Source organism: Rhincodon typus, chromosome 20, assembly GCF_021869965.1.
Source record: "Rhincodon typus isolate 14 chromosome 20, sRhiTyp1.1, whole genome shotgun sequence".
NCBI classification, from domain to species: Eukaryota; Metazoa; Chordata; class Chondrichthyes; order Orectolobiformes; family Rhincodontidae; genus Rhincodon; species Rhincodon typus.
In genome coordinates, this window is record NC_063351.1 from 42,368,263 (window position 1) to 42,385,985 (window position 17,723).

A 17,723-nucleotide genomic window follows, 5' to 3' on the forward strand; every position below is an offset into this window, starting at 1 on the left:
AAAAGCAGAATGGGGAATTGGCAAAGAGCAAAGTAGCCCATAGTAATATATAGCAGAGAGCCTAGGGTGGGGGTGGGCATGGTATGAAAGAGAATCAAAGGCTGCCAGAGTAAGTGATTTGGAATAGGACTAAGAGAATAATCTTGCAGACAACAATAGGATAGGAAGCATAGTAAATAATTCCAAGGATTAAACATCTCTTCAAATAATCTACAATGTAAAACTTTCCTAATTTTTCTAAGTGTTTCCTCAGAGCCATTGGCAATGCAGTGAAAGTGATGGAACACTGCTTTTTATAATCCAACTTCCCATCATGTTGTTGAACTCCCAAGCACAGCTACAGTGAGGTAGGGGGAAGAATTAAGGCTGAGGAAATTCGGCATGTCCACGATGGCCGTTAGCAATTTTTATAGATGTACCATAGGAAGCATCCTATCCAGATGCATCACAGCTTGATATGGCAATCGGTCTGCCCAAGACCTCAAGAAAAGTTGTAGAGAGTTATGAACGCAGCCCAGTCCACCCACTGACTCTGTCTACTCTTCCTGCTGCCTCGGGGAAAGCAGCCAATATAATCAAAGACCCCTCCCACCCTGGTTACACTCTCTTCCATCAGGCAAAAGACAGAAAAGTTTGAAAACAGTACCAACAGATTCAAGAACATGATAACCTCACTGTTATCAGACTTATAAACAGACCTCTCATACATTAGAGTTGATCTTTCTCTGCACCTTCTCTGTAGCTGTAACACTATATTCTGCATTCTCTTTTAATACTCTGATGTACTTATGTAAGGTAGGATTTGTCTGGTTAGCATGCAAAACAATACTTTTCATTGTATTTCAGTACACGTGATAATGATAAATCAAATCGGATCGAGTTTAGCAATGGGCAGGGATAGAAATAATAGTGATCGCTTACTAATGAGTCCTTTGTCAGACATTCAGAAGTAGATAGTTTGAACAGAGATTCATGAAGGGATTAAAACACCACCCTTTGCTTTTCTGTTATATAGTCTGGGTTTAGAAAGAATGCTTGGGAAAACGTGAAACATTAAGTTAGACAACAAAGACAATAATCAACTATATTGATTGACTGTTATTGGACATGATGTGGAGGTGCCGGTGTTGGACTGAGGTGGACAAAGTCAGAAGTCACACAACATTACTCCTTTACCAGCACAGATTTCAAATAAACTTGTTGGACTATAACCTGGCGTCATGTTATTGGTCATCGATCACATTTATGCATACAGCATGCATACCAGACAAAAAGAGCAATCTTTTAAAATCCACCAGAGCTTGAAACTGTGGATTATTACGCAGAACACTAAATCCCTTACCTGGTGCAGTACAAAGAGGTAGTTGTTCTCACTAACGAAAGAAGTGTACGTGTCCGAGATCTTCTCATTCAGGGTAATGCAGGAAATGAGAAGTGGTGCAAATAGTGTGTTTATGCTGTCTTCAAAGGCTGGAGACATCTGGAAACACAGGAAACAATTCATCTTTATTATAAGAACAAAAGAAATAGGAGATGGAGTAGGTCATTCAGTCCCTTTAAGCTTACTTTGCTATTTGATAAGATTGTAGCTGATTCTCTACCTCAGCACTACCTTCTCAACCTATCCCCGTATTCCTCAATTACCTTGGTGCCCAAATTATAAAATTTGCAGTTACATTTTCAGTTTTAAATTTTTGCTCCATTTTTCCCCAGCTGAAGAGTCAGAAGACTGTGGTTTCAAACCTGACATAACTTACATGCTGAGGGAATGTCTGAGATAAGAAACTAAATTAATGGTGCATCTACCTGTTCAGATAGCATTGAAGACAAATGCAAACAATGACTGACAAGAAAAGATTCCATCATCCTGCCAGTCTATCCCACTGAACTGCAATGCCATCTGCATCACAATATGTATATGGTACTGTTTATCCAAATCAATAGCAATGGAATCTCCTGAGAGGTGAAAAATCAGAATACAAATAATTGTGGAAGGAATGTACAAAATTCCTTTCTTTGACAATCAAAGCTAGTATAGGGGTAAGCTCTGTCCCTGAATAATTTCATAGAAAATCTACCTTTTGTACAGAATAATCACAAAACTAGCCAGAAAAAGGTCTAACTCTTGTTTGATCCCAACATTTTATTAGTATCAATCTAATGCCCTGATTAACTCTTTGTGCTCAAGTTGGTAACTTTATGTTACCTTACAAAGTTGGACTCGCCAAAACTCCCAAGATAACACCTTCTAAACCCACATTCTCGCCTATCCACAAGAACCAGCAGGTGCACTGCAAATTCCCCTTCAAGCCATACACCATGCTCACTTGGACACATATCACCATTCTTTCACTGTCACTGAGTCAAAATCCCTGGAACTCCCATCCTAAGAGTCCTGTGGTTCTCACTACCCCATACAGACTGCAGCAGTTCAAAGCGGGATGGGCAATAATTTGTGGCCTTGCCAGCAATGTTCACATTGTGGCTAAAATAATAAAATGGCTTCCCCATGAAACAGTAACCACACTTTATTCATTGTGAAGAGTCTTGGGATGTTGTCACTTAAAGATGGTGATTTCCGAACACAATGTATATAGTTCCACCAGTGTCCTTTCTTCCATTACATTACTCAGGTGTTCACAGTTAATAAACTGTAAGGAACAGCTCAACCTAAGTTCCTTCACGCAAACTCCCAGAAAGAGGCCATTGGATAATAGTCAGGGCTAAGTACAATATTCAATTAGTCACCAAAAAGAGTGACACTGTAAAATCACAATCAGTCAAATTGAAAGGGCCCACTCAGAAATTCATGCTAAGCGAAACTTTGAGATAATCGAGGAAGTCCCTATGTAACCTGATTTTACCACTATTAAGTTCTACATTAAAAAGAAATGCAAATGTAAACAGTGATGCAGAAAATATGCAAGGAATATCAATTTGTTCACATGTTACAATGGGCTTACAATACCTTGTACAACAAAAGGCTTTGAAAACATGGAATTTAGCTCTGGGAATACTCAGTAATCTTTTTCTACTTAGTGCATGTCTCTCATGATGCTGATGCAGTCCAGCATGGCATCAATTTAGTCAAGCATGTCTTCCATGTTCTCATGCTGCAGGGTGAAATCCTGGAGGTCTATGGTCTTTGCAACTTCACAAAAAGTGAGTCAGTGGATGGGCATTCATTAAAGTCTTCAGGGGGATCAGCCTCCTTGGTTGAAGAACTCACTGCATACACTGTAGACTGCGCAAAGGCTCTTGTGGTGCAGTGACAGGGTTCCTACCTCTGAGCCAGGCATGAGGCTAGGGGTCAAGGTCCATCTGCTCCAGAGGCATATAACATTTCTGAACCAGTTAATTTTTAAAATTAAATCTGCAAACAGTCAGCTTTAATTCGCATCAAGATTAAAAGGGATATTTTGGTGCATACTCGTTCAGGAAGTAGGTGAGATCATTTTGCATCCAATCATCTGTCATTGCTGCCATAACTGTTACAGCCCCACCACTCAACTCAAGAAAGACTTTGCCTTGTCTTTTCCTGAATCAGTCCAGCCATCCACTGCTGCAGATGAACTCCGTGTGACACAGCTCCTTTGCCGGTGAAACTGCCTTTTCCTACATGATCGAACTGGAGAAGGGAATGTTCTCTGCTCAAGCTGCCTTCAACCAAGTCAACAAAGTTTCTTCAACATTGGGATTGGCAGCCGTTTTCACTCTCTTTCATGCTGGAGAGATTATCTGCTTGTCAACTGTCCCAAAATTTTCACCTTGTGTTTCAGAATAGTTGCCAAACTCGATGGTGGGATCTCTCACTCCTTAGCAACGTCCACTTTTGAGCTGCACTCCCGTTATTTCTCATGTGATGTAATAACTTCATTTTCTCCCCATGGCTAATTCCACTCTGGTTGTCACAAGCTAGCAGGTGTTTTGCTAATCTGGAGTTACCAGTTTAAAATTATGGCTTCTTTCTATTGGATTTGGTATTGACCGATATGAATGGCTGTGACACAACCAGAGCTTTGGGTCATGCTAATTCAACAGTCTGGCTGCCTCAGGTTGTATTTAATTTATTGCTTAACATATACAATCCAACCAGTTGAAGAAACATCTTTAATTGGCGTAACACCTTTTATGATGATCTGGTGATAATGTAACTGGTCTAGTAACCTAGAGGCCCAGGATCTGGAGACATGGCTTCAAATCCCACCACAGCATTTGGTGGAATTTAAATTCAAATAATAAAAAAATGCGGAATTGAAAACTAGTCTCAATATTGGTGACCACGTAACTAACACTGATTTCTGTAAAATCATTAATGGCACGGATTAAAGATGGCGACCTATACACATTTTACTGTATTTTCATAAATACATGTAACAATAAATTTCTGTATTATATACTATCATCATCAGCGATCCCTCACAGAAGAGGATGAATCTCTCCTACTCTCAGGGTGAGTCTGTAGGTGGCTGTATAGACTAATGCAGCTTCCACAAGCTCTGTTACACTTGGGGCAGAAGGTGGTTGCGGGAAGGGGTTGGGTGGAGCATTGCCGTGGTAGTGCTGGAGTGGAGCTAACTTACAGAACCTGTGGGAAATTATTCATCCTCCACTGCCTTCAAGCTAAAACCAAAGTCACCCCCAACTGATGTCATCGAGCTGCAGTACACGGATGATGCTTGTGTGTATGTGCAATCTCAGACCGTTGTCAGTATCTTTATGGAAGCATATAAGAGCATGGGCCTCACAGTTAACCTGCATAAGACGAAGGTCCTCCACCAACCTGGCCTGGCATCGTGCAGCAAACAGCCCATCAAGGTCCACAGGGAGGCCTTGGAGAATGTTGACCACCTCCAATACCTCAGGACTGTCCTGTCAGCTAAAGCAGCCATTGGGGAAAAGATCTAGCACCACCTCCAGTGTGCTAGCGTAGCCTTCAGCTGCCTGTAGGGTTCCGAGAACAACAACATCAGATCCAACACCAAGCTCATGGTTAACAGACCTGTGGTGGTTCCCACTGTCCTATATAGCTCTGAAACATGGACTTTCCACAGCAGACACTATATACTATAAAGTTCTGAGGAAGGGTCACCGGACCCGAAATGTTAACTCTGTTTTCTCCTTCACAGATGCTGCCAGACCTGCTGAGCTTTTCCAGCAACTTTGTCTTTGATCCTGATTTACAGCATCCGCAGTTCTTTTGGTTTTTACTATATACTATAAATGTTCTTTGGGAAAAGAAATCTTACCCAGTCTGGCCAACATTTGACTCCAGACCCACACCAATGTAGTTGACCCTTAACTGTCACCTGAAATGGCAATTAAGGATGGGCAACAAATGCTGACCTTGTCAGCAATGCCCACATCATATGAAAGAATAAAGAAGGAGTACTACCAGACATCATAAAATACTCTCCAAGCAATGAAATGTAATTACTGATGTAAAGAAAGAAACATTGCAAGCTCCCAGTAAACATCAGTATAATACTGTCCAGATAATTAGTTTCTGTGAATGTTAATTAAAGGTTAAATATTGTCCAAGACACTGGGCAACTCTCTTTGAAATGGTCCTATGGGATCTTTTACATCCACATGAGAGGACAGTGAGGCCCCAACCTAATGAGTCATATTGTCAAAACATCTAGAATGCATCACTTTGAAAAATGGCCACCAGCTTCCAGTACAGTGTAACTACACTCCACCCCAAGAGTTAATAGGCTGTCACCCTACAGTCCCCATTTTACCTCTCTGTGTTGCTCCAGCAAATTCTCGAATCGCTGCCTCAGGCTCACTTCAAATTCCAGGTCCGTCCAGTAAAAGAGGACCTGGGCACTCTCGCTGGCAATCAGCAGACACTTCATCGCTGTGGCTCCTAGTGTCCCTCAGTACAATCCAAACAAAACAAGCCAACCCCAAACCCTGCCATTAACCACTGCAGCAGCCCAGTCTGGCAACCACCAACACTATGACCCACTGGGACTCTGAATTCAGGTTATCTACTGGGGCTGAGGAACCCGATGACCCACTGGATTTAAGATCCTGATGACCCTCAGGATTTAGGACTGTGATGACTCACTGACCCTCAGAATCCCGATTACCTTCGAGCCACAATGACTGACCAAACTGTGGATCACAATTACCCACTGGAATTAGGCTTGCAATGACACACTGGATTGTGGATCCCAATGACACACTGATTTAGGGCCTTGGTGACCCACTGGATTCTGGGTCCCAGAGACCCGCTGATTTATGGTTGTGGTGACCCACTGGATCCCTATGACCCACTGGATTCTGAATCTTGGTGACCCACTAATTTAGGGATGTGGTAAGCCACTGGAATCTGGGTGCCAGTGACTCACTGATTTATTGTTGTGGTGACCCACTGGTTTAGGGATGTTGTGACCCAATGGATTCCGGACCCCGAAGATAATAAAAAGATCTCCAGTCAGGCCGCCCGACCCGCGGCCGCCGGATCCCCGCCTCTTCCAATCAGCGACGCCAGGTGACCCCGCCTCCTCCAATCAGCGACGCCCGACCTACCCGCCTTCCTCCTATTAGCGGCAACGGAACTCCAGTTTTGTCCAATCAGCGGCACCCGGACGTCCCACCCTCCCAATCAGATTAGAAGGGCGGGACGGGCTTGTCCAATCAATTCTCCCCAATTCTCCGGATTCACCAATGATTGGCGAACGCCTGTGCGCATTCTCAGTACTGTTATTGCTCACAGAGAACTTCCGGTCACTGAGCAAACCAGCAACTATCATGGAACAGAAAAGGCCGTTCAGCCCAAAAAGTGAAAGCCCATAGTAGGACACACTGAGAGAACAGATTTGGATTATATTACTAGGGGCACAACGGTATCTCTAGAAACTTTAGCTTCTGATACACTGAAAGAACATGAAAACATTTAGTGTCTGGGTCAGGTTTGACAAAAATTGTTGCTTAAAAAATTTTGTCTCGGTAAATCATTTATGAAAGGAAGCGCATTATTTCATAAAGCACCTTTTCCCAATCTTGAGAGCACCCCAAAGCACTTCACAGCCATTGTAGTGAAATACTGTGGAATGGCCACTTCACAAAGTTACAAACCAGCGTAAGCCTTCACTTTCTGCAGAGAAGCAGAATCGTGAAATTTCACAGCACAGAAGGAGCCCATCATGGCTGTTCCACCTTGATAAAAGAGCTCTATAATTTTCCCACTTCCACATCTTTTGCCCCAGTTCTGCAAAGATTTCCTTCTTAAGTATCTATCCAATTGCCTTTTGCAATTTCCTACAGGCTCCGCTTCCTCCATCCTTTCAGGGAGCACGTTCCAGATCACAACTTGAATCCAATCATCTCATCGCCTCCTTCTGTGTCTGGTAAAGGGGATGAGGATTAGGAAGGAGATAGGATGGAGAAAGGACAAGACAGGGAAGGGAAATCTTTCAAAAAACAATTAAAAAAACGTCATCCGATAAAATGAACAGACCACACCGACAGTGTTCTTGTAGTTACATTTATTCACTGACTCATGTTTACAGGAAGGTTCGCAATGCAAAGATGGGCATACACTGGGCTTCAGGTCATGTATGGGATCTTGTCAGCTTCTTACTGTAATACACAGCAACCATCCTCAAGCAGGAAAGCAGATTCACAAAGGGGTTGGTGGGGAAAAGACTGAAGAATCTAACACTGACAGAGGACAGCACTTCTCAAGTGTTGGAAATACAAACTAACACCATTCTTAGCTCCTTGTCAAATCAAAAATACTCAGGATACAGCCTGAATTGAACATTTTGTTCATGGATTGATTGAACAAGGTGCTTGCAATTGGTCTTTGGTCATGATTATCGAGATGGCCACTCAGCCCATCATGTGAGGCGCCTGTGCTCTTCTAAGTAAAATGTCTGTGACCCCATTCACTCATTCTTTACCTAACTGTTCCATTCAAGATTCATTGTTTAAAGCTGACTATGACTATACAGTAAGCATGAGACTTGCCTGACTTCTTCCAGCATATTCATTTATTCACTCATTGGCTCATTAGTATTCCCCATTGAATGTTAATGTGGTGAACTCACTTCACTCGATCATAGTAGTTACAGACAGTTTGACAAACGGAATTCTTTAATGCTGAGCCTTTGCTAATTCCATTGTCTGTTCAGTGGCAGTGAAAGTATTTCACTGATAAGGACATTGTGCCCTCCCCAGTTTAGTCCTCACTGCTATAACTTTTGAGATTGAACTGAGAGTTAATTAAGGACAATGATGGCTGTGTAATCTTAGCCAATGCACAAAGGAAAACTCTAATGTCAATTAAATCAGCTACAATCCCGGACATCAACCAAAATACATTTCTCACGGAGGAGTGACATAATACTCTACAGTTCAAATTCACAATGAAGGCTGGGCAATGTGCAATGGCTCTTAGAAGTCAAAACTGATAACGCAAGTCACTACAGGCAACAGAGGATGAGGAAGAGAAGGAGGAGTGGAAGGAAGGTAAGGGGGTGGGAAAGAAAGTGAAAATTGGAGGAGGTGCAAAGGAAGAATGTTCAATAAGCAAGATAGGAAGTACAAATCCTCTCCAATGATAACTGAGTTATGTGTTGTCACGGTTTCCCCAAATGCATACATATACATATTTTCCCTTAAGAAACTATATCATGGAATTTTTCTGATCTTCCTACTTGTTTTCACCCTCCCTCAGTGCCACTCTTCATTTCTTAGCTTTGCCCTGAGCGGCCACAGCAGCCATCGCTGCCTTCACAGTCTCCTCATCTCCCAGGAACTGCATGGGTTTTACTGGCTTCAGGTTCTTATCCAGCTCGTACATGATGGGGATTCCCGTTGGGAGGTTCAGTTCCATGATAGCTTCCTCAGACATACCTGTCGAGTGAAGAACAAAATCAGGTTGTTAGAGATGCAGGAACTGGAGGAGGCCTGGAGACACTTCCAATAAGAAGTGGTTGATCTGTTCCTCAACTCTCATTTGTCCACCGTGCTTCTGCAATTCAATACTTTATCCAACAAAAATCTATCAAAGTTTCAAAGTCATCATTTGATCTCCAGCCTCAACAAATTTTTGAGGAAGAGTTCCAGATTTCCACTCCACTTTGCATGAACAGAGTTTCCTGACATTATCCCAGAACGGCTTGGCTCAAATAAATAATTTCTCTCTGTCCACCCTGAACTTTAATCATTTCAAATCCACCTCATCTTGTTCAGCCCTTAATCTCCTAAACTTGAAAGGACACAAGTCTAGTCACAGGAAACCTGGCTCATAAATTAACCCTTTAGTCCCAGGATAGCTCTGGTCAATCTAGGGTGCTCTCTTAAGGGCAAGACCAATTTGTCCTTTATGAGATATGGTGTCCGGAGCAGCGTGCAATTCATCCAGATGTCTAACCAGAGGTTTATAAAGAGGAAGCATAATTTTCTCCCCTCCACAATCCATTCGCCATTCCCACTTCTGTCTCAGGCTTGCTGCAGTGCTCCAGTGAGGCTCAGTGCAAGCTGGAAAAACAGCATCTCATTTTCCACTTGGGGACCCTGCAGCCTTCAGGATTCAATATCAAGTTCAATAAATTTTAGAGCCTGAACACGTCCTTCTATCTCCTCTACCCACTTCCACACTTCAGGCCCTGTCATGAAATGGGCTGTTTTCAACACAGCCAACCTATTTTCACCTGATTATAACCCCATTATCAGCTTTTCTTTCTCCCTATTATCCATCCCTTTGTCTCACTAACTATCATTCTCTCCTCTGGTACTCCATTTCTGGGGTACCTATTCTCTCACTCCCGCCCAAAGCCCCATTTTCAGCATAAATACTGCCTTTCCTAGCTACCAGCAATTCTGAAGGGTCGCTGGACCCAAAACGTTAACTTTGCTTTCTCTTCACAGATGCTACCAGACCTGCTGAGTTTCTCCAGCAATTTCTGTCTTTGTGTCAATCTCATTTCCCAGGTCCATGCTAAACTGTAACATTACTGGCAAGTGGATGCTGGAAAGGAAAAATATTATAGATGCTCAAAATCTAAAATAAAACAGCAAATGCTGACAGCAACCAGCAACTCAGGCAGCATCTGTCCTGGTGAAAGACCTCTCTCCAAACATGTAACCTGACCTGCTAATGGCAACAATAAAACACATGCACGCGCACGCGCGCACACACACACACACAACCTGTTTTAACTGATAACATTAAACCTAGTTTTTAAGCTATATTTGCAACTGGAAATTCAACTGTATAAATATTTACAAATTCAAGCTTTAACTGATGTTATCACTTATAGGTTAAAGTCAGGACCTCCTCAACATCCAGGTCTGCAGGCAAAGTCTGGGCTTCACATAGTGAACAGGCCAAGTTAGAGATCACAACTGATCCAACAAAACATCATTACTTCATAATGTTGTGGTACAGAGGTCAGATTTTCAGCAAGTTAAATTTAAAAAAGATGAAATTGTAAGGTTGTTAAGATATTGCCTATTAGGGTCCTACTGACCACAAAGATTAATTTTGAGATTAAAAAAATGTAAAGTGCAGGTCTGGTAGCATTTGGGAAACACAAGGAGAGAAACAGAAAGCAATGAGGGCAGATAGGCTGAAAGATTCAGAATGGAAAGCCCATCAAAGAAAAGTGCTGAATTTCTTCACAATGGTCCCTTCTCGAAGAGAAGTGGCAGTGAATTAGACACTAAAATAAAATCAAATGCTGTAGGTCCCTGAGACGGGCTCCAACAGTCACAGTACTTGGATTAAATTTGAGGGACTCTTTGACGATTTGCAAACTCACTAATGACAATGAATTTGAGCCAAGGGCTGTGATCAGCTTTGAGCATATTTTTAAAATTACCACAACAGACCAGGGAAACTCATTTTGCTCTGGAATATTTATATTTACATTTCTCAAACTCTTGTACCGATTTCAGCCAAAATGACTGATAAAATCTTACCTCTTAACTTTCAAGTTACAGCCATGGTGTCTCAGGCCTTTGTTGTAATTTGCATTCCTGCAATGATTTACTGCTAGCAGAACATTCTAAAGTGCCATGCAGGACTATTGTAAGACAGCTATGTGAAGACTTAACAAGAGACCAAAAACTTGATTTTTAAATGTAAACTAGTGTCTTAAAAGAAAAGGGGAGAGGTTTTGGAAGGGTATTCCAAAGCTTGGAGCAATTTTTGCCAGGTCAATGGTCGTAGGACGAATATCAGACTGAACGAGAAGTCAGAATTAGAGCAGCACAGAGATCTGGGAGGAACGTGAGGCTGGAGATTCAGAGATAGGGAAGGGGTGAGGCAATGGAAAGATCTGAAAGCAAGGATGAGCTTTTTGAAATATAAAGGAGTCAAGGAGCCCAAAATAAAAACCGAAAAAAAAAACTGCAGATGCTGTAAATCAGGAACAAAAGCAAAGTTGCTGGAAAAGTTCAGCAGGTCTGGCAGCATCTGTGAAGAGAAAATCAGAGTTAATGTTTTGAGTCCTGTGACTCTTCCTCAGAACACAGATGCTGCCAGACCTGCTGAGCTTTTCCAGCAACTTCTGTTTTTGGCACTGGATGCTTATTTGAATTGAAACAAGATGTAGGGTTCTGGGGCAAAAGTGGGAGAATGGCACCAAGTCATAATGCTCATGCAGAGAGCCAGTGCAGATACAATGGGCTTGTGACAAAGACTTGGATAAAGTGTTCAGGGGCAAATGAGCTGAGAGATGGGCAGAGGCAATGTGACTTGTATTATTCATTCAGGGGGATGTGGGTGTCACTGGGCCATCTTTAATTGTTTAGAGTCAACCATATTGCTGTGGGTCTGGAGTCACATGTAGATCAGACCACCTGAGGATGACAGTTTCCTTCCCTAAAGGACATCAATGAAGCAGACTCAACAATTGACAATGGCTTCACAGTCACCATTAGACTCCTAGTTACAGATTTTTTTTTTAAAACTGAATTCAAATTCCACCATCTGCCAAGGTAGGATTTGAACCCAGGTCCCCAGAACATTACCTGAGTTTCTGGATTAATAGTCTAGTGATAACACCATTAGGCCATCACACCCAGCAACCCCCACAATGCAGATGGAAACAGGTGATCTTGGTAATGTTTACATGACAGAGTTGGAATCTCTATGCAGGTTCAGACAGGAGCGGAGGTGCAAAACTGTGGACGGCCATACCCAGGTTTTTTTTTCATTGGAAGAGGCAGGAAATTAGACTCACTCACACAGGGAACTGATTTACCTTCCAAATGTTTGACAATGCCCCTCAAGCTGTTGCCATGAGCTGCAATCAGCACCCGTTTCCCAGCTTTAATTTGCGGTGCGATCTCCTCATCCCAGAACGGCAGGGCACGGGCTATTGTATCCTTCAAACTTTCACAGGCGGGAAGATCACTCTCAGACAGGTCAGCATAGCGCCGGTCCTAGGAAAACAAATACCCATCTTTCATTATTCAGAATTGTACAAACATGTGTTACTTGCAAAGTAGAGCGGGAAGGAGAAGGAAGAAGGAATGGACAGGGTTGGGGGGTGATGTGGGAAAGGGCCAGGGCCAGGGTGGGGGGAATGGGAGCAGAGTGGGGGAGAAAGGGGGAGGAAGGGGGGGGGCGTGGCGGGGCAGGGGCGGGGAGAAGAGGATGAAGGGGGGCGTGGAGGAAGGGGGGACAGGGATGAAGGGGGGGCGGGGAGAGGGGGATGAAGGGGGGCGTGGAGGAAGGGGGACAGGGAGTGGGGGATGAGGGGGGGTGGAGAGAGACGAAGGGGGCCGGGAGTGGGGGAAGGGAGAGGGGGAAGTGGGGGCGTGGAGGAAGGGGGAACAGGGAAAGGGGGATGAAGGGGGGTGGGGAGGGGGGACATGGAGAGGGGTGAGGGGGCGAGAAGAAGGAAGGGGGCGGGAGAGGGGGAGGAAGGTGAGGAGACGGGAATGGGCAGGGGAGTGGGGGTGCGAAAGTGGGGAGAATGGAGTAGTTTTGGGGGTAATTTGCGGAGACCTTGCTGATGATGGAGTAGAAGTCATGCTCCGGCCCCATGGGGGGAGGGGGGACATCGAAGGATCTCCTCCAGATTTTCACTTGCTGCTCTCCGTGTTTGGCCGCCGTCTCCGCCTTGTTGAGGCCGGTCAGGGCCCCGTAATGCCTCTCATTGAGCCGCCAGGTCCGCACCACGGGCAACCACATCTGGTCAATCCCTTCCAGCACCGTCCACAGGGTCCGCACCGCCCGCTTCAGCACCGAGGTGTAACACAGGTCAAACTGGTAACCGGCTTCACTCAAAGCCCGAGCCCCTCTGGCCGCCTCCTGCTTCCCGGTATCGGACAGATCGGCATCGAACCAGCCGCAGAATCGGTTTTCCTGGTTCCATGTGCTCTCCCCGTGTCGGACCAACACCAACCTGTGAGCTGCCATTATCTCAAACAGGAGCAAATCTCGGAGCTGAGCCTACAGATACTCTCCCTGTTAACCCTCCTTCTTACTCTCTCTCAGTCTCCCTCTCTATCTGCTGCTCTCAGGCTCCGCAATGATCCACCCCACACAGCAGACAGCAAACCCGCACGTACAGAGGGCACAGCGACCTTCAGCAGCACAACGGATGGACCATCCCCTATTTCCTGGCTCAAAGCTAGATTCAAAGATATAAGCCACAACTTCCTGTCAGTGAAACATCAGGCATAGAGATGGGAACCCCGCAGCCCAATGGTATCAATGTGGATTTCACAAGTTTCTTGGGAACCCTGCAGCCCAATGGTATCAATGTGGATTTCACAAGTTTCAAAATCTCCCCTCCCCCTACCGCATCCCAAAACCAGTCCAGCTGGTCCCTGCCTCCCTAACCTGTTCTTCCTCCCACCTATCCCCTCCTCCCACCTCAAGCCGCACCTCCATCTCCTACCGACCAACCTCATCCTGCCCCCTTGACCTGCCGTCCTCCCTGGACTGACCTATCCCCTCCCTAACTCCCCACCTACACTCACCTTTACTGGCTCCATCCCCGCCTCTTCGACCTGTTTGTTTCCTCTCCACCTATCCTCTCCTCTATCCCTCTTCTATCCGCTTCCCACTCTCTCCCTATTTATTTCAGAACCCCCTTCCCCTTCCCCTTTTCTGATGAAGGGTCTAGGCCTGAAACGTCAGCCTCTCTGCTCCTATGATGCTGCTTGGCCTGCTGTGTTCATCCAGCCCTGCACCTTGTTGTCTCAGGCATAGAGATGTACAGCGCGGAAAGAGGTCGAATTTATCCATGCTGACCAGATATCCCAAATTAATCCAGTCCCATTTGCCAGCATTTGGCCCTTATACCTGCAAACCCTTCCTATTCATATACCCATCCTGATGCCTTTTAAATGTTGTAATTGTACCAGCCTCCATCACTTCCTCTGGCAGCTGGTTCGATATATGCACCACCCCTCAGGTCCCTTTTAAATCTGTCCCCTTCCACCTATGCCCTCTAGTTTTGGACTCCCTCAACCCAGGGAAAAGACCTTGGCTATTCACCCTATCCATGCCCTTCACAATTTTATAAGCCTCTATAAGGTCACCCCATCAATCTTCAACACTCCAAGTAAAAAAGCCCCAGCCTATTAAGCCCCTCCCTCTAGCTCAAAACCTCCAACCCTGTCAACATCCTTGTAAGAGAAAGGAGTGAGCAGCAATCTGGGCATTCCACCCTCACATTGCTCCATCATCTGTCTGCCGAACCTGTGATGGAGACACTACGTCATGCTTTGGACTCATCAGTCACCTGAGAAGGTTTAGAGGCAAGTCATCCTTGAAAACAAGAGAATGGCTAAGCAGAGAAGCTGGGGACAACCTTAGGGAGGGATTTCCAGGATTTTCACCTAGGATAAGGAATGCAGTATGTATAGAAGTAGGAATATAAGGACAATTCAGCCAATTGAACCTGCCTCCATCATCTTACATCATGAATTGTCCCCATTTTCCCACAATATTGCCATATCCCTTGATATCATAAAGTTAAACAGCACAGAAAATAGACCCTTCGGTCCAACTTGTTCATGCCGACCAGATATCCTAAAATGATCTAGTCCCTTTTTCCAGCATTTAGCCAACATCCCTCTAAACCCTTCCTATTCATCAGGGTTCCTTTTAAATCTTTCTCCTCTCACCTTAAAGTTTTGGACTCCCCTACTCTGGGAAAAAGGCTATTCACCCTATCCATGATTTTATAAACCTCTATAAAGTCATCCCTCACCCTCCAATGCTCCAGGGAAAATTGCCCCAGCCTATTCAGCCTCTCCCTCTGCTCAAACCCTCCAATCAGTGGCAACATCCTTGTAAATCTTTTCTGCACCCTTTCAAGTTTAACATCTTTCCATTAGCAGGGAGACCAGAATTCAACGATTAACTAAATGATTTTCAAATATTTAAGCATGATAGATAGATATATATTCCATTCCCAAAGTGTTGATAGGTGATACAAGTTCCCAGAATGTAGAATAGAATAGGATTGCAACTTACTGTCATGTGTATTTTTACAAAAGCATTGGTGAAAATTTTTAGAAGTCAGCATATCATAGCACCTAAATTAATGACAAAAGTCATAAATAATAAGAAAAAAAGTAAAAGTTCATCACAATTCAATTAATGGTTAGGTAAATAACCTATTTTTTCAACAGATATCAAATGGTTAGTTTTACCATTTATACATCTATAATAAGATTTATAGCAACTGTTTAGCGATTCCTGAGTGGTATTTTCATGCTGATAACTAAAAGAAGATAACTGTTTAAGTGACTGAGTAGATTGTATGCTTAAACTAAGGATAACTATCAAGTTGCTATATCTCACAACAATTTAGGCGTTCATTATAACACCAACAAAAACTTGCCAATACCACCAATGTCTTCTGGAATAAAATGAAATTCTCAACTCTATTATAACCTTTTTATTACTTACTTTAAATCTTATATTGAGAGGCTGGATAGGCTGGGACTTTTTTCACTGGCACATAGGAGGTTGAGGGGTGACCTCCTAGAGGTTTATAAAACTGTGAGGGGCATAGATAAGGTGAATAGCAAAGGTCATTTCCCCAGGGTAGGGGAGATCAAAACTAAAGGGTATAATTTTAAGGTGAGAGGAGAAAGATTTAGAAGAGACCTGAGGGGCAATTCTTTCACACAGAGGGTGGTTCATATGTGGAATGAACTGCCAGAGAAAGTGGTGGATGCAGGTTCAGTTACAACATCTAAAACGCATCTGGAATGAATATGAAAGGTTTAGAGGAATATGGGCCAAATACTAGCAAATGGGACTAGTTTAGTTTGGGAAACCTGTTTGGCATGGATGAGTTGGACTGAAATGTCTGGTTCCATGCTGTATGACTCTATGATATTTTAACAGCGACCCAACCTCTCCTTATAAGATAGTTGCTCAATTCCTGATATCAAATGAGTGAACCTTCTGTGGACTACCTCCAGTGCCAATATCGTGCTCCTTCAATTAACAGCCCAAAACCTTTCACAGCATTCCAGTTGTAGTCCATTCCCTTTGAAATAAAGACCAACATTTCCCCCCTGAAACATTGTAGCGCTTTTCTGTTGTGACCTTTTTGTTGCTGGCTGGGTGGGCATTGATTGCCCATCCCTCATTGCCCTCCAGGAGGTGCTAGTGAGCAGTCTTTTTGAACTGGTGCAGGAAAAGGAGCCATATCCCAGGGTTAGTAGGAACTGCAGATGCTGGAGAATCCGAGACAACAAGGTGCAGGGCTGGATGAACACAGCAGGCCAAGCAGCATCATAGGAGCAGAGAGGCTGACGTTTCGGGCCTAGACCCTCCATCAGAAAAGGGGGAGGGGAAGGGGGTTTTGAAATAAATAGGGAGAGAGTGGGAGGCGGATAGAAGAGGGATAGAGGAGAGGATAGGTGGAGAGGAAACAAACAGGTCGAAGAGGCGGGGATGGGGCCAGTAAAGGTGAGTGTAGGTAGGGAGTTAGGAAGGGGATAGGTCAGTCCAGGGAGGACGGACAGGTCAAGGGGGCGGGATGAGGTTGGTCGGTAGGAGATGGAGGTGCGGCTTGAGGTGGGAGGAGGGGATAGGTGGGAGGAAGAACAGGTTAGGGAGGCAGGGACGAGCTGGACTGGTTTTGGGATGCGGTAGGGGGAGGGGAGATTTTGAAACTTGTGAAATCCACATTGATACCATTGGGCTGCAGGGTTCCCAAGCGGAATATGAGTTGCTGTTCCTGCAACCTTCGGGTGGCATCGTTGTGGCACTGCAGGAGGCCCAGGATGGACATGTCGTCTGAGGAATGGGAGGGGGAGTTGAAATGGTTCGCGACTGGGAGGTGCAGTTGTTTGTTGCGAACCGAGCGTAGGTGTTCTGCAAAGCGGTCCCCGAGTCTCCGCTTGGTTTCCCCGATGTAGAGGAAGCCACAGCGGATGCAGTATACCACATTGGCAGATGTGCAGGTGAACATCTGCTTGATGTGGAAAGTCTTCTTGGGGCCTGGGATGGGGGTGAGGGAGGAGGTATGGGGGCAGGTGTAGCACTTCCTGCGGTTGCAGGGAAAAGTGCCGGGTGTGGTGGAGCTGGAGGGGAGTGTGGAGCGGACAAGGGAGTCACGGAGAGAGTTGTCCCTCCGGAAAGCAGATAAAGGTGGGGAGGGAAAGATGTCTTTGGTGGTGGGGTCGGATTGCAGATGGCGGAAGTGTCGGAGGATGATGCGTTGGATCCGGAGGTTGGTGGGGTGGTACGTGAGGACGAGGGGGATTCTTTTTTGGTT

The 17,723-nt window shown here is 44.7% G+C and overlaps 2 protein-coding genes across 2 annotated transcripts in view; both read right to left on the reverse strand.

Moving 5' to 3' along the window:
- hps1 (HPS1 biogenesis of lysosomal organelles complex 3 subunit 1) overlaps positions 1 to 6,498 on the reverse strand; it is a 40,845-nt gene extending 34,347 nt beyond the window's left edge. The window contains exons 1-2 of the mRNA XM_048609215.1: positions 5,745 to 6,498; positions 1,343 to 1,480 (exon numbers count right to left, since the gene is read on the reverse strand). Of these exons, the coding sequence (XP_048465172.1) occupies positions 1,343 to 1,480; positions 5,745 to 5,861 (255 nt within the window). The 5' untranslated portion in view covers positions 5,862 to 6,498. The remainder of the gene's footprint in view (positions 1 to 1,342; positions 1,481 to 5,744) is intronic.
- A 984-nt stretch (positions 6,499 to 7,482) lies between these two features.
- On the reverse strand, positions 7,483 to 13,601 carry pgam1b (phosphoglycerate mutase 1b). Its single transcript, XM_020536166.2, has 3 exons — positions 12,977 to 13,601; positions 12,228 to 12,408; positions 7,483 to 8,871 (listed from the first exon to the last, which is right to left on the reverse strand). Exons 1-3 carry the CDS (start codon positions 13,388 to 13,390, stop codon positions 8,702 to 8,704), a joined length of 765 nt encoding a protein of 254 aa, XP_020391755.1. The 5' UTR covers positions 13,391 to 13,601; the 3' UTR covers positions 7,483 to 8,701.
- Between the last annotated feature and the right edge of the window lie 4,122 nt (positions 13,602 to 17,723).

What these genes read in the sequence shown, in the direction of transcription:
- pgam1b (XM_020536166.2), bottom strand. Translation starts at nt 13,390, where the DNA reads ATGGCAGCTCACAGGTTGGTGTTGGTCCGACACGGGGAGAGCACATGG. An exon ending in TCTACTCCATCATCAGCAAG is followed by an intron (nt 12,409 to 12,976) that starts GTCTCCGCAAAT and finishes TTGTTTTCCTAG; the next exon opens with GACCGGCGCTATGCTGACCT. An exon ending in CATTGTCAAACATTTGGAAG is followed by an intron (nt 8,872 to 12,227) that starts GTAAATCAGTTC and finishes TTCACTCGACAG; the next exon opens with GTATGTCTGAGGAAGCTATC.